At 40.7% G+C, this 16,912-nt stretch overlaps 1 protein-coding gene across 2 annotated transcripts; it reads right to left on the bottom strand.

Moving 5' to 3' along the window:
- Positions 1-2,528: 2,528 nt before the first annotated feature.
- On the bottom strand, positions 2,529-15,485 carry LOC306768241 (coronin-1C-A-like). Of its 2 annotated transcripts, none has more exons than XM_079256512.1 (11): positions 13,582-15,485; positions 8,640-8,839; positions 6,881-7,003; positions 6,537-6,666; positions 6,206-6,387; positions 5,953-6,072; positions 4,946-5,050; positions 4,710-4,855; positions 4,195-4,252; positions 3,824-4,078; positions 2,529-3,380 (listed from the first exon to the last, which is right to left on the bottom strand). In XM_079256512.1, the coding sequence occupies exons 1-11, from the start codon at positions 15,437-15,439 to the stop codon at positions 3,261-3,263; spliced, it is 3,297 nt and encodes a 1,098-aa protein (XP_079112638.1). In that variant the 5' UTR covers positions 15,440-15,485; the 3' UTR covers positions 2,529-3,260. The 2 variants fall into 2 exon arrangements, with proteins under 2 accessions (XP_079112638.1, XP_079112639.1); XM_079256513.1 differs by lacking the exon at positions 13,582-15,485 and adding an exon at positions 12,065-12,327.
- Positions 15,486-16,912: the final 1,427 nt, after the last annotated feature.

Raw genomic sequence — 16,912 nt, 5'->3', positions numbered from 1 at the left:
ATCCATAGACAAAATGAAAAATCCACGGTTTATGCAATGTTGTAAAAGTTTAAAAGAGATGAGCATAAAGGAAGAAAGGAAAGGTGGATGCTAAAGCTAGAAATATCCAGCCAGAACATAAACACCTGCTATCATCTTACCTTGTTTCTGGTGAAGCAGAATGTTTTGAGTAAAAAAAAAAAAAAAAAAAAAAAAAAAATCCAGTTCAGTCTATTTCAGCTTCTTAGGGCAAAAATCTTCGCAGCCCTGACATGCTGGCTATTGCTCTGCCTTAAAAAGAAACAGGAAATGATCAAGCTGTCAAAAAACGCTACAGCATAATCACATTTTTAGACACCTCAGATATGCAAAATACTCCCCACCCCCAAAATTAAACACTTCCTTTTGAAAAACACAATCTAATCTCTCATCAGCCACATCAGCACTCCTTTTCCCCCTCAAAACCTTACTTTTGAAGACATAATAATGACTTAAATCAGCTCATCTTCTAGATTTAAGGACATATACATTTACTGGTAGAATGTTTCCTTACCTTAAATAGAAAAAGCAGACAAGAGCTCAGTTTCCTCTCTGCAGAGCGTAGTTGCTGCATGTCCTGATCACTTCTTTATCTAAAGTAGCAGGAAGTACGCAGTTTTGTGAACTTCTAGTTTGCTTGTCACTGTTGTCAACCGTTGATGGTATCTCTGAGTGAGGTTTATAGCTGTCATGTGGATACAAAGCAGCAACTCGTGGATTTCAAGGGGGCTGAGTTAACCACATTAAAAGAGAAGCAGTCATGCATGGACAATATTATGCAGATTAAACCCATCATATGGACTGGATGAGAAAAAAAGCAGCAAGTCAAAATCCCCACTCAGACCGAGTGATGGTGGATGTGTGTCACCACTTTTCAAGGGTGGTGCATCATTGCAGTTTTCCTGAAATGAAACTCTGAGTCCCACCATTTTTTTCTCGTGTGGTAATAGACATGCTTGTCATGTGGAAATTGTAACTGTCACTTCCTGTGTTGGTGAGTCATAGACATGTGGTTTTTAAAGAACATTTAAAGTCACAAATATATGCTTTGTTTGTGGAGGTTACCATGTTGTGATGAAAAATAAACAAACCACAGAATGACTTTATTTATGCGTTATAGAGTTGCATATGAAGACTATATTCATAGAAAAAATTTCATGCACTGATTAGCTTTGAGATTCATTATTTGGCTTATTTCTTTGATCTGTTTATTTCCAACATGTATTTAAACAAAAAACCAAAAAAATTTTAACTGGGTTTCACTCACCTGACTTGCACTTCTTTGCACTCATCTCACCTGCTCCTCGTCCAGTCAGCTCCCCTTCATCTGCATACCTAATGACTTCAGCTGTGACCTTCAGGATTTCATGAATTATCCCCTCATTCTCTGTTCACCTATTCTGTTTTGTTCCTAATGCGTTTGCCTCTCAGCTCTTGTGACCTGTTCGTCATAACTGTCAAAATTTATTCCTCTAAGCAGGAAATTTCCAGTTCAGCAACATTTATACCAGACCCCTCCACCATTTTTCTGTTTTGTTTTAACACTATAATCTGTTAAACCACTTTTTATTTTACTGTAACTTGTCAAGTGGCAAAAACGTTATTTCATGACCACCAGTCGGTAATGTTTGCTTACAAGTTGTGGCCACAACTCTCAGTATGACATCAGCAATAAAGTAGCTGAATTTCCACACTGCATGTGCGAGTGTTGGTCTGCAGCCTTGAATTTGCCAAAACTAGAGATCCTAGACTTCAGCTGGTTAAGTCTAGGATCAGAATTCGTCAAAAAAGAAAAACATGATATATATATATATTTTTTTTATCTTTTATGGCACATTGAGCACAGACAAAAGTTGACTTGTGTTTGAAATGTGCAATATAAAACAATTTGCCTCGCACTCACCGGTATGCTTTTTGAATAGTTCTTCGCTCATCTTTCTTTGTAAGATGTCAATATCAAAATTCCTCATCGTGCTCTCGTAGTAGACTGAATAGTTAACAATGAGACTCTATTTATATTGTTCTAATAAAAAGCTGGTAAACAGGGACACAAAAAGAAATGAAGGAATCAAAAATCAATGTGTAATACTTGGTTACATTCTGACCTGTTTTAGCTCTGCTATGAATGTTTTGTTGTGTTCTTCGGCAGAGGAGCAACCAGACGAAACTAAATCATCCGATATATAGAGTCACATAAGCAAGAACCAGTTAGATCGGTTAGATAGTGGGAATAAAGTCACCTTTAAGTATGACAGCAATCTTTTCATTTTACAATCCTGAGGTACTTAAGTCTCAAATCCCTCCCAAAATGGCAGAACAGAAATGGATCTAATGTAAAGCTGAAATACCAGGAAGAGATCGGAAATGAAATAATCAAAAACTATTGTTTTCATGTGTAAAATCTTTATTATGTGCACAGAGCTGTTTTTCAGGGGTTTGTGAAACACAAGCTGTGTGAGTGGTCCCTTCCCAACACCAATATGCACCAGAGAGGGCAGCTTTGCTTTTACCCCTTAACAGTGACAAGAGGCACCACTACATTCGCACATTTACACCAGAAAGATGAAAACCCTCCCTTCCCTCCTCCCACCTCCCCAACAAAACCCCAACATTAAATTTCAAGCCCAGAGGAACAGGAACAAAATGTTTTAAAACAATCTCTTCCACATTCATAAATCTAATGGATACCGATGAGCAAACTGGTGGGAAGAAAACAGTTCAACAGCTACTGTTCATTTGAAAAAGAAAATAAAAATCCAGCTTGACTATATTGTTCTACCAGGTGGTCACTGGAATGTACAACAGGAGGAAAAATAAATGTAAAAGCAGTGCATTAAACAGCACACAATTCATATTTTGGCAACACAAAAAGTAACAATGGAAATACTGATGCTACATACAGTTTTTGAGCAGTAAGTACAAACTTCACATAAGAATGTTTTACCACAATATGAAAATAAAAACGGTAAGACTTCCTTCAACAAAAATGTCTTTTTTTTTTCCAGATGTGTACATGAGCTGCAAGGGTTTTTCCTTTTCTCTGTGTGTTCATGTATGTGTGTGTGTGTGTGTGTGTGAAAACAGAGGCTTGATGAGCAAAACTAAAGTTCATCTTGGAATGTGGGCTTGGCCTCGTCACACAGATGAAGCCGAGCTCAGTGAAGCCGAATCTTGAGAACTTGGCCATCGCTGACCTGGTCCAGTTGTTAACTCCCGAACAATCTGAAGGTCCTGGAAAGGCTCTACATGGCAACCTTGGCAACTTGCTCTTCCAGTCTGGCGATCCGACGGTCTTGAAGGATGACACGGTCCCTGAGTGACCTAAACTCTCGGAGTACTTCTTCCAGTCTGTCTTCCATTTTCTGTTAAAGAAATGCAGAGAAAGTTTGTTGTGCTTCTTAGGATTTACAGAAGAATCTCAAAAATATCCTGTGAGATAACATCTTGTAGAGCGGACATGAAAAACAAATTCACATTTTAAACCCGGTAAAGTCAGATAGGATCAGTGCAGGAGACAGGCAACGAGACGGGGCCCCGTTGCTTGTCTCCTGCACTGAATTGTGACCCAAATACCAGAATATGTGCTGATCCATAACTTTCTTAAAGTGTTCCAACCAAAATAATTACTGTGAACTGGGGAAATCTCAGCAAAACACTATCAGTTTGTAAATATTATAAAACAGTTCTGCTTTCAGCGCACCGTAAGGATGAGCTATGTCAAAGTAAAAAAAGTTAAAAGATAAAAAAAAAAGGGGAAAAAATCAAATATGCTACAATTCTCAACAGATTTCCTTCAAACACGCACCACTGAAGACTGCGATGAAGGAGAAGGAGACACATGCTTGTGGATAGTTGAGATGGTTTCTGCTTTTGGTGCCGGCTTGCTCTCCAGGACATTCGTCTTCACCACTTTCAGGTCCCTGTTCTTTGTGGAGACGTAGCCATCTTTGAGTGAGATCAGTATTGGGCCTCCGTTTTTACCCACAAACCACTCCTCTGCTTCCAGGGCAGGATCAGGACCGGCTGTGTCTGGATACAGGTCATCCTGGAACAGATCCGACTAGGTACATGCAGAGGACACAGGAAATGCCATTAGGAAGGCAAAATAGATGAAAACGCATGCAGCTGTACGAAAGGGAAACGTGTAGCTTATAGAGTTGAAATAACCAGACTCACCTTACGTGGGACTGTCATGATGATTGGTTCACATTTTCTCTCATGTAACTTGTAAAACCTACAGAGATGATTAATGTAAAGTGATTCATGTCAGAGGTCAAAGATTGAGTTGTTTCACCACAATAAGAAAAGGTGTGTTGGGAGGAGTAAAAACTGCACCGACTGTAAAGCACTGTGTTGTTTGTATTATAATCTAGGATAAAAAGTGGACAGAGTAATAAAAAAGGAAGAGTACTTCAGAATTCTTCATCATAACCTCAAACCATCAGGTAAAGATTATAAACTAAAAAATGAGAGTTATCAAAGCTGTATGTGGAGGGAATTTAGCATGCTAACATTAGTTTTAGAACCGTCCAAACCTTCGGCCCGACCTGACAATGTATGAACTGTACTTCCAAGTCAGATTAACGCCACGAAACCCATAAATTTAACTCAATTTCCTCTTCTCAGTTACCACATTTGACCCCAGAAAATAAACCAACACACAACAGTTTTTTTTTTCTTTGCCTGTGTACCTTGCAATTTCACATTTGTTGACATCCAGACCTCTCTTGGGCATGTACCCCATACCCCTTTGCGGCTCCTTTGTGGAAAAGGTGTTGAGGTAGTGTACAAACGGTGCTTCATCTGTGATCTCAAAGTACCGAATGCTGCTGTCACCCTGATGACATAGTCACAGCGAAAAGTTTGTAATCCAGCCTCAGAGAAGTGGAAGGACAAAGCTCATATTGTTCATGATAAGCTAGTTTACCTTTCCACACAGATAGACTATGTTGGTGTCAGGGTCATAGAAGGGCAGCAGAACTCCATTACTGGTGTCCATCTCTTGAACACATATTGGCTCATCCATGTTATCCTGCAAAAAGAACATCACACACAAATAAAAGCTCTGCTTAGAAGAACCTTGAGGAACAAAGATAAAGAACACAAACACATTAAACCAGGGGTCTCAAACTTCAGCCCTTAAGGGCCACAATCCAGCAAGGTTGCGTTCGAACACACCTGAATCAAATTAAATAGATAAAACAGCCTCTTGTCAACTTCGTCACAATGACCCGTTAATCTCAGTCAGGTGTGTTGGATCAGGGAAACAACTAAAACCTGCCAGACTGCGGCCCTTGAGGACTGGCGTTTCAGACCCCTGCATTAAACCATGTCATCCCAGAGGTCAAGCCGCTTGATAAACAATAGTTTGTATTTGATGCCCCCAACTGGTGCTAAGGTGTTACAACCTCAGTACACATACAGAGGACACTAAATAAGTCTAAGTTATGTCACAAACAGGATAATGTAAGGAGCAAGATTCTGCAGACTACACTGTTTTTATATCATCTTAATGTTTGCATACAGTTGATTCATCGAGCACATAAAGGCTCACTCCGGTGTTTTGAGCTGTTTTATGCATATTTACCACACCGTTGCCTTTTTGCAGAATTTGCAAGAGGAAATTATTCCCAACTTATAGCATTATAAGCCTTTACACACAAGGTTAAAACCATGTGTGTGATTGTTTCAGGAAAATCACGGCCAGAAAACATGTCCTGGCATCGTCAAGGTAACGTGATATGCCACAAAGTGCAGCCCCAATCCTATTAATACCATTTGGAGTCCATGCACTGTCTCACACTCTATTATTTACCAGGTGACATAGCTAAAGTATGCGGGGGTTTACTGATTAGGGTGGAGATTGGTATTTGGCCAGTGTGTTTGTGGTGTATCAGTGTGCTCAGGATTAAATGATCCAAAGCAGCGACATACCGATTTCCACAGGGCTAGCTGGCGCTCGCTCATGCGGCTGAATCCAGTGGTGAAAATGTTTCCATCCGCTAAAAAGATCGCTCTCATTGGTCGAGCTCCTTCATGAGCTTTGTCCTTCTCCTAAAAACAGAAACACACTTGTCAGACATGGCAGCTATGGCTGCAGGTTTCATCAGCATCTTGCTGTGTTAAAGGGGCGATTACACCATGTGCAAGGCACCCGAGCCTCCGACCTCTTGTGGCTTTCACTTACCACAACAACCTTCTTTTTACGGGGGTCGATGACGCGGACCTTCTTGTCCTTGCAGGCAGTGCACAGCAGGCTGCCATTGCGACTCCAGCTGACACTAAAGATAACATCAGGATGCATGTCCTCCAGGTAGATCATGGCCTGTCCTGTGCCGACATTCCAGATGAGGATCTGGTTGTCACACCCTAAAATGGAAACGCACAGTCTGAGAGCCCACCCATCTCTATCTCGGTTTATTTCTGGAGCTTTACATCACGCAGAATCTGTCCTATTTGGAGGTCAGTGGTGAGAAGACGACAAAGTACAGACCAGGTACTTTAACAGGTAAACTTACCTGCACTGAGGAGAACGTTGCGAGCAGTGGGATGCCAGGACACAATGCCAACCCTTTTAGAGTGGCCCTCCAACACGACCACAGGCTCTGACAGGGAGGTCTCGAGTCCATTCTCAGGTATCTGCCAGACCTATGTCAGTCAAAGAAATACTTTGAGTTACAAAAAGCACAAACTTTGCCAATATCAATTTTCACAGAACGTAAACTAAACTATAAAACTAAAAAAACAATCTATCGTAGGGTATCAAAGCCCTCACCGGTCAGTTTGGTAAATAGCATCCTGCTCATAAAGAAGAATAGACTTAAAGGTTACATGGCCATATAGAGATAAAATGTGTCCTTACCATGACTGTGCAGTCCTCGGAGCCACTAGCAATCACATGATCGTTATGAGGACACCAGTCGATGTCCAACACTGGGCCTGTGTGACCACACACTGTCGGATACACCTTGTCTATACGGCCAGTCTGAGGGACAGAAGTTAAGTTTGTTACAAACAGGATGAGGAGTGAGCTGACTGACTGCCTTGGAGATATAACCACTTAAGTTCAGTGTTTCGCTGAGTTAGTGGACTCTTTACTTTGTCACCTTATTGCAGTTTTGTCTCACAGAAAACACAACATAAAACACTTTCTGATAAAAACAACTGGCAGGTGGTTGTCGGTCTAGAGAAGAAAGGAAGTACCAGGACTCCATTCAGCACTCTGATCTGCTTTAGCTCAAGATCATTTCATCAATGAACATATTTACAGCAATGACCTTATCCATGATAGACACATATCTGCAATGTCTATCTGAAGATCTTCAAATGACAGCAGCTTCTGCAGAAGCAGGACATCATGCAGTAAATATAACTCAATTAACCCAGTATCATTGATTATCTATGGTGTCAGATCTAGCCTCAGTAAAGAGCAGGATCAGTGCTACACTAAAGAACAAGCATGCAGAATTGATTCCCTGCATGCTCTCATTGCTATAATGTGATATTATGCTTCACATTGTTATGACCCTTGTTGCTGTAGACATGTTTTACACCTTAAGTATTTAATTTTAATCCTCATGGCTCATTGTTATAAACTACTTTCTATTGTTTTTGTTATTTAGCTTTTAGTAAAGCTAATTGATAATTTTGTAGGAGACAAGTAGACCACAGGGACTGCCTCTGATTAGCTTGTTTGGCTGCTCATATTTGCTAAACACCACAAAAAACAAAGTACAGTAATGTCAGGGATTGCTACGGTTTATCCTACGCACTAAGGGAATGTCTATAACAAGTTTCAGACCAACCTATGCCACAGTTATTACACCATTTAACTCAGATCCACATATTTAGACCTGCAGGTGGCACTAAAGCTGAGGATAGAACCTCTGGCAGCGATGAAGAGTAGCACATGTTTCCAGGTAAGTCCTGCTAAATCTGTTTAGATCTGACAGTTGGGACAATAAAACATGACTTCTTGGCCTCAGATGCCTTAAATGGTTCCTTATATAATTTCTAGCAACTTTATGGAAAGGCGGGGCATGAATTAACAAAAAAAGAAACCTAACTCCATTTTGTGATGGTCATGAGCACTGGTTCGGTGGAGAATGCACACCTTGAGATGTGGTTGTTACTCTGTTGATCCAGATTTATTAGAGTAAATAATGGCAATAAACTCTTTACATTTGCAGTTGCTACAAGTAGGAAACATTTGAAAGTTTATGAATAAAGTTACATAATAATATATGTTTTCCACCTTTGTTCAGTGGCTTTGATCTGAAGCGTTTATCTGTTCAGGGCTGCTGTGGCTTTGGTTTCGCAGTGTTAACTGCAACTTGGATGCTGAGGAGAACAGCATTCAAACATTATTTTTTTCACCTTAAATACAAATAGCACCGCACGAGCCCCACTGTGCATCAATATATATGCAGTTTCTCAAAAACATTTTTGATCATAATTCTAATGCCTAAAAGTGACAAATTATTTTGACCATAACTGACTAAAAATACAACATTTACCAAGTAGTTTATTAAAAGCTGCAGTTCATCGTTCTTCTGTACGAAAGCAGAAAAATATGTTTTGACCTCTTCCTCATAAGAAGAGTAAATACGAGAATGTCTCACCTTGTGTAGAGGAAGAACGAGAAAGGCCCCTCCTCCGCTTGCCTCAATGATGATGGCGACAAACTTGGGGTTGACAGCACAAAAGGAGCTGTCCCATGTTACCCTGGACACCCGGATGTCATCGTAGCACTGGTCATTCCTCACAGCCTGACCAAACACGTGACGGAACTTGCTCTGTCGCACAACGCGCCGCAACATATCTGCAGACAGAAAAAGGAGCACACTCTCTCATTCACCACTGTTTTCTAAGACAGTTTTGTAAGGACAGTCAAAAGTGATGTCTTAGTCCACAGAAATCTGAAAATGAGCTTCCTCCAGACTTATACTATGAAGGCTTTGATTTCAGCTCTGAGATTATGTTTATTAACTTGACTAAGCTTGTTTTTATATATGCAAAAGAAAAAAAAACGTCAGCTCTGTCTGCAGGCAAAGCTTTGTTCTGATCTCCACGTGAAATACAATTCTTCTCCATCAGTGTTTACCTCCATATGTCAGTGTAAATTTCCAGGCTTGTGCGAGAAGAAAAGAAAAACGCTCCAGCTCTGTGAATGTTGTTTGCTTGGAATTGCTCTAGTTAAGTTGGCCCTTTTTGTCTTCAGTATAATTCAAATCAGCAGATCAAACTTATCCTATAATGAGCAGCTTAGCCTTCTTGGACAAATATATCTATTTTAGTTTAACTGTAGTCCTACATACAAACAACACTGCATATTTTAAGGTCAGGATGCAGCGATGAAGGCTCAGAACTGTCATAGCGGATGTTATATTTGTGAAGTGCTGCATCAGTTCCTGTGAATGCACCACAGATGGCCTGTTACTGCTTCATGATTCTGGAAATGATCAAAAATACTGCTCCACATTTAATGATCACATTATGGCCAAGAGTGTCCACAAACGTTTTTGTTTTCTTAAACTCTATTCTGCTTTAGGCTTCAAGAGAAGTTAGTCATTAAGGTCAGGACAGCAGATCTCACTGGTGGCATTTTGAATTGATTACACTTGTTTTGCAGCAAAAATGAGAAAAGTAAAGAAGGTGGATAATCTTTTTATTTTAATTATCAAAACACTCATTTTCAGTACCTTTCCACCTTTTTAGTGTAAAAGTATAATTTGCAGAGGATCAGAAAGACAAATAAGTCACCAGTCTGAAATAACATTCATAGTTGTTATACAAGCTGCAGTTCTTAAGCATCTTTCCAGTAATGCAAAGGTTTGTCATTAAAGCAGACCTCCTGCTCTTTCTCATTCAGTCAGTGGATTTAGAAAATGGAAAAGCTGACTCATCGAGAATTTTTTTTTTCAAACCCAAACCTTCCTCTTCAAGCTGTGGAGAAAATTTCATTAAACTGCATTTGTAGTTAAATAGCTTGGTTGCTTGTGCATTTTTAAAACTCCTGTAGTGTTAAAGCTTTTACATATACACAAAACACCCACATACATGCCGATTATTTGGTCTATTTAGACTTTAACTCAAGACCGTGTGGGTGTGCACTGAATGACACTCTTCTCAAGTTTGTCCACTTCAAGTTGCTTTATTTTACTTCAGTGGATTTTTGCAAGAGTAGACCATGGAGTTTAGTGAGTATTTGCACAGCTTAACGATGTTAAAAAACAAAACTGTAGTCCAAATGCAACATCTAACTCTGCGGTCCATATGTTCTATAAAACCCTTATTATGATTCATTACCAATAATGAATAGATAGATAGATATATAGATAGATAGACAGACAGACAGACAGACATACTTTTTTTTCCACACGTTTTGGTTGTTATACAAATTTTTGTATCCATATGATAAGGTTAATTTCCATCTTATAACAGCAACTGCTTTTGCAACTTGTATGGGGTTTTGGTTGGAATTTCTTTTGTTATTGTAACTTTGTGCCTCACATGAAATATATGCAATTGTCATTTCCATTTAATCATCTTTTTTTTTTTTTTACTATTTTAAACAGAACATTCTGTGTCTCATGCTGTTTAGCCTCAGTTTTATATTTTTTAATCTGTTTATGGTTGTAATTAATCTGATACTGTTTTATTGTGGCTGTTTTATTGTTATGTCATGTCTTCCACAACGTTTGTATTCATCTTTGGGGTTATTTGGTATCACTTCATGCTTGTGTTGTGGCACGGTTTTTTTTTCTTCTTCACTTTTTTTTTTTTTTTTTTTAGCATCCTTTTCTTACAGAATGCTTCTCACTTTGGTTAAACATTTTTTTTTTTTAAAAAATGTTTTGCATTTTTGTATCCTTTCTCTCTGTGTTATTTACAGAACATGAAGCATCTCATTTGGTCATTGCACACTTTATGTCTTTGTAGTCAATCTGTGTCACAAATTTGGGTTTATAGTTTGAATATATTAATTTTCACGACATCCCGACTCCTCTGGACGTGCACACAGACCTGATATAAGGGTCAGATTTCCCGAGATGAAGAGCAGCAAAAAAAAAAAAAAAAAAAAAAAAAAATAAAAAGTTTCAGGAGATTCCATTGACGTGAAAATTAGGCTAACAATTTGTGGGTGTGTGCGACCCCATCATACGTACATATGAGCACTTTATCAGCTTTATTACTCTGACATAATGGTAAATGTCAGAACTGGAGTCTGTTTGCATCCAGTGGCGGCTGCTGCTGCTCCACAGTTAAAACAATGGTTACCTGCTAACATTAGCATTTGTCACAATGATGCTCCGTGGTCCCTGTGAATTCAAGGCGCTTATTAGACCACATAAGACAAAAAAAAAAAAAAAAAAAAAAAAAAAAGACTCCAGCTCAGTTGGGATTTTAGACTACCCTGCAAGTGTTTACCAAACCAGGACATAAATGTTATAATGCTAAACCGAGAAGCTTTGCGTGCTAGTTGAAGTTAGCTACCTCACGGTTACTAAGAGCAAGGGGTGGACATTTGTGTTTTGGTGTGCGCTCTCCAGATGTTGTCTTTAAAACAGCAGAGAGCAATGTCTGCAACACTAACAGTATAGTACTTCCAGATACGATGGCGTAAACGATGTATAATGGTATAGGAGGAGTGGAAGATCATGGAGCAGCTTGCTCCACGCCGCTTGGGCAGCTGTGCCGGGGCTGGTCCCATCCACAGCGGCGGACGCAATGAGGGAGGAGGCAAAAGAGGGGGATGATCATCTCTAAAATATCACAGAACTGGAGCTTATGTTAAGACAAACACACAGAACTACTGTTATCTGCAGCTTTGCATGAGCTGGACTGTGTGTTTTGCATCCAAACTGCAGATGGGTTAGCGCGCTGCTAGCAGTTAGCTGCGGTGGACCGCTGCCAGCTGACGCAAGTGCAGATATTTCCATCCGAGGTTTTTGGCTGCAAATCATCTAGCATACATGGATGCTGTACAATCCAACAGATGAAATACTAAATGCACATAGTAAAGACACCTTTCAGGCTCTCTTACCTCCTAAATCTATGCAAGACTTTCCTACGCACGGGGGTTTTCACACTCAACACATGAATCTGGCACTTTAGGCGCGCCCTTATCCTGCAGGACGTTGCTTTAGTATCCCTTGATTCCGAGAAAAAAAAAAGTCCAGCAGTCGTAATGCCCCCTTTCCCCCTCTCGATTGCTAATATTTGCTCACAGCCAGCGTTTTAAATCTTTCTCAGGAGGCCACTTCACAAAACACGCATGTAGTGTCCGTTCATCACCTGCGGAAGACTACCAATACTCTATTTTCATCCTGTTATTAAATTCAGTAGGATTCACTGACGCCTGGTTGCTGCACATGCGCAAATGAAAAGTCTGATTTCATTTCCCGAGGATCTCAAATGGATGGAGCTGCAGGAAATCTGAGCATCACGACGTGTCCTCACGTGAATGTGTAGTTCTCATAAATTGGTTAAACTTTGGAAAAACACATGTTTTTACATCAGCAGAATCTTGTGTGTGTGTGTGGGTGTGGGTGTGGAGGGGGGGTCTCTCCCCTCCCCCTCTGCTCCATCCCATTACACCCAGCTTGTCCTGTCCCAGCACAATAAAGACACCCCCACCCTTCAATACCAAGTGAGGTACCCTTTTCAATAGGAATCTAAAAGTTTTGAGGGGAATCATAACTAAACATATTTGCAACATTTATTCAATGCTTGTGATCTATAAACTGAAGTTTATTGTTCCATAAATTCTTGTGAACATCTGGCAAAAACAAATTAAAAGAACATGTCCTTGTCTTACTGAGCATTTTCAGACCAAAAGAGGGACAAAGCAATTAACAGACAATGCACATCTATTATGTGAAAGTATTAAGTCTCTGTTGCCAATTAGCTTTTCTGCATGGTTGTTTCTCTTCATAAATTGAACCATTTTCCTTTTCTCTTTTGAAGTTGTTTGATATTTGGCCATTTTGTGTCAAAGTAATTTATTCTTTTTTCCCCCTCTACGTTATAATTTCGTTTTCATTTTTTCTGTTTTTGCATATATATTTGGTCTTTTGTATTTGATTTCTGTGGCTTTTAAGTAATTTTGTTTTATCACACAGTGCACCTACTACCTTGTTTCAGGGCTTTAAATCACACTACGCTGCACTAATGTCTAGAGTGAATTCTCATTAAAAATTTATAAACCAAAAAATGGGACATCCCAAAACTATTCAGGGGTGTTCTGATCCAGTCCTGCAGGTTTTAGTTGTCTCCCTGAACCAACACACCTGATCTGAAATTAAATGTCTCTTCTTAACAGCTTGTTGTCTAGCTCTACCCAGTTATGCAGACTATTCTACCTGATTTAGGTGTGCATCAGAAGGAAACATCTGGACAGTGGCTCTTGAAGACTGATTTCAGACAACCCTGCTATGATTGCTTAAACTAGTTTCTTAACTCTGGTCCTCAAGTCTCACTGCCCTGCATGTTTTAGAAGTAACTATAGCAGTATAGATTTAATGTCTCATTGAAAATTACATTGTGGCACAGAGAACCTACCTTTCTTCGGAGGTGCTTGTGATTCTGCCGGTCTCTCCTTGGATTTCTTTGGGACGTCAAAAGCGTTTTTCATTTGGGATACTTTCACGCTGGGGTTCTGCTCTGCTAAACGAACCAGGGATTTGGTGCCGTCAGGTTTGATCCGACCTTGCTGTTTCTGCATTTGGTTGGTTTCTCTGATAATTTCTGCTACAGGCTTGAATGAACCTACTTCACTGCCCCTTCCTGCGTCTCTGTCAGCACAGTGATCCGTAAAACCTTTAGGGTCCGCGTGGTTACTCAGATTGTCATTTCTGACCTGCATGTGCATTCTTTCAGATAGGAACTCAGGGTATGTATCTTTTTTCCCTGAAAAGGCAGGTTTTGGACTTTGAGTTTCATCATCTGGTGAATCCTCGGGTATATCAAGGGCCTCAGTGCAAGCAAAAGATTTTGGACGTTTTTTTGTACCAGGCGGAGGTGACCATTTACGTCTGGATTGTCGTTCTACGAATACTCTTCTGTGCAACATGTCCAAGTTTTGAGACTCTTCCTCTGGAGACAGTTCTTCCATTCGCACACAGTAGTCAAAGTCAATCATATCTCCATAGCGATCATTCATGTGTCCAGGAGAGAGCTGTTCCCACGGGCTGAGGTCAACTGAGAGTGGACGATTATTAGTCGGTATTGCATAAGTCCCCCTTTCATCCCATAGCATGCACATGTCCTGATTAGTTGGGGTGCTGCATGAAAGGTCTTTGTTAAAATGAAAAGTGTGTCTCCTCTTGACCCTTTCTTCTGAACGTAGATAATCTTTGCCTCTTCTTGGCACATCAGTCGACATTAATTGGGCAGTTTTAAGCTTAATAAAGGGGTTCTTGGGTTTTTTGGGGACAGGCGGCGGTGGACCTTTGACTTTAGGTTTTTCTGTTGCTATCAGTTCATCTTTAGATGTGCAGGTGGAAGTAGAGGTGGACGTGGTATCTGGCACTATTGGTGAATTAACAGAGCTTGCCATCATTGTGTCTTTGTTAGGCATCAGATGAGTTACAGGTGGAGGTGTGACAACAGCAGAGAAGCAAACAAGCTCCCTCTCTTTCTTTAAGCTGGCGACCTGCATCTTTCCATCACAACTTTCGTGTCCTGTCATTAGAGGACAAGGCAATAGGTCCCATTGTTCCTGTGTAAATGAGGGACTCTTTTGTGGTTGTGGTCTTGTAGAAGGAGCAGTAGTTGTCTCTTTTGTTGCACATGCTATAAGATTGCTTGCAGCTTCTGCTTTAGCCCTCTTCAAGACACCTCCTGCAAACTTGTTCTGATGGCACTGGTCCCCTTGCTGTGGTTGCTGTGTACAGCTTTCCTGACTCTGATTTTTGGACTTGTTTTGCGCTGACAGGGGCTCCCGCTTAGCTGCTCGATTTTGCTCCCTCTCTGCTATTCCACCAGTTGTCTCACTGTGAGTAGCTCCAACATGACTTACTTCTTTTAGCTGACACCTGCTGCCTGTCACTTCAGCCAAATGTTGACCCATTTCCCTCTCAAAAGGGGCTTCGGGTGAACTCCTTGCATGTGCGCCATCAGTGATCAGCTTTTCTCTGCTTTGCTTTCCAATACTCTTCTCTTGAGAATTATTCCTGGAAAGTCTTTGAACGTTGTGATTCCATGTTGGAGAAGTTTCTTTTCCTGCTCTTCTTTTGCCGTGGCCAACACCACTATTGTTTTCTGAATCAGGCAATGTCCAAGTTTCATCCCTCTCCAGCACCACAAAGTCGTCCTCATTAGTGGGATTGGGTGAAACTGTTGGACCCCTTCTCTGAGTCTCAGGACGTAACCTGCTTCCGTCAGCTTCTGATGTATTTTGATTCTCCTGCTCATCCATCGCTGTAGTCCCAGTCCAGGCCACAGCCTTACTTTCAGAGCCTCGCTTTTTGTCAGGGGTTTGTCTCGTCTCCTTAGGGCTCAGGCCGGTTTTTGACTCCCTTACAGTTCGAGCTACTCTCTCCCTGTCTCCACCCACGCACTGTCCTCTGGTGCTCTCTGGCTGATCTAGGGGCCTGATTGGCTGCCCAGTTTGGGGGTCTGTACGTGCAGAAGTGACAGTGAGCTCCTTTGGGTACCCACTGGCCAAGCTGCTGACACTAATCCTGCTAATCCCACCAATATTCTGATGGGTTGCAGAAGTGCCATCCTCCTGATGTTTGCTTTCATCGTTCTCTGCAATCTCTGACTGAGGAGTGTCTCCCGTGTGCTCAGACCAGTCAGAATTATCAAGTGACTCCTCATCATTTTCTGACAGCTTCTCCAGCTTCTGGCCCATGGCTGTCGTTCTGTCTAGGCAGAATGAAAAGAAACACTAATGTCAAATCACAGCTGCAATTTAAAGGCAAGTCACACTGACATAATCAGGATGGAGTGCTTTTTCATCCCAATGAAATGAAACCACACAATAGGTTTTGCTGTCTACCTTTAACTACTTTCAATCTTTCTCTATTTTTGTGTATTCTTCGACACTGCTCACACTCGCCTTGCCAAGGCCTCACTATTTATCTCTCTATTCTGTCAGAAAGGAATGCTGTGGTGGCTATAATTAAAGTTGGTCTGACTGCTGCCAGTGAGTCAAGAGGCCAAAAAGGAAACAAGATAAGTTAGATAAGAGGTCAGCTGCCAGGTGCCAAGGTCAGACAAAATGGTCAGAACAGGAATGATCTATAATCTATTTCCAAATGCGCAGATTCTTAATCATGTAAAATCACTTTCAAGTTTTCTTTCTTTTTTTCCCAGTAGGGCTTAAATCCCATCGAAGCTTGGAGTTGTTCAATTTGTGAGTTTAATAACTCATGTTGGAGCAACATTCTCCTTTATGATACATCATGCACTGTCAATTACAGCTGTGGCAACAAGGCTGGTCTGTGCTGTGCGTGCCTCCCAGCAGACTGTCTGAATGTTTATGATTGTTTTGGTGACGGGGTCTATAGAAAGGTCACCCGAAATACATGATTCAAGTCACAAAGGCTTTGACTTGCAAACTGAATTCTTTGTCCAGTGTTTACTGAGAACAGTTTAACTGCTGACTTAATGGATGGTGTATGGGAGATTAATACAAAGGGAAAACAGCTCAACAGGCTTTAGTGGTATGTAGCATGTGGGATGGGTATTCTTAGCTCTCAAGGGAAGAACTAAATGTAAAGAAGAGGCACAAAGTACTGCACTGATGCAGGATTTAGTTTTAAGTTCTACAAGAAGTTGATCACGCTTAAATACATTATATTTTACTTATGACAGTGTTTTAGGCTTTGATTTCTTATGCCACCAAATTAATTAATCTTTGATTTAAAAGATGCTAATGCTTAGT

Source organism: Telmatherina bonti (assembly GCF_933228915.1).
Source record: "Telmatherina bonti genome assembly, chromosome: 17".
Taxonomy (NCBI): Eukaryota; Metazoa; Chordata; class Actinopteri; order Atheriniformes; family Telmatherinidae; genus Telmatherina; species Telmatherina bonti.
This window is presented reverse-complemented; position numbering and strand designations above follow the sequence as displayed.

Excerpts from the sequence above, each read along its gene's own strand:
- LOC306768241 (XM_079256512.1), bottom strand. The coding sequence starts at position 15,439 with ATGGATGAGCAGGAGAATCAAAATACATCAGAAGCTGACGGAAGCAGG. Across the intron at positions 7,004-8,639 it reads TCGTTCTTCCTCTACACAAG|ACTGGCCGTATAGACAAGGT; the intron begins GTGAGACATTCT and ends TCTGTCCCTCAG. Across the intron at positions 6,073-6,205 it reads GTAAAAAGAAGGTTGTTGTG|GAGAAGGACAAAGCTCATGA; the intron begins GTAAGTGAAAGC and ends TTCTGTTTTTAG.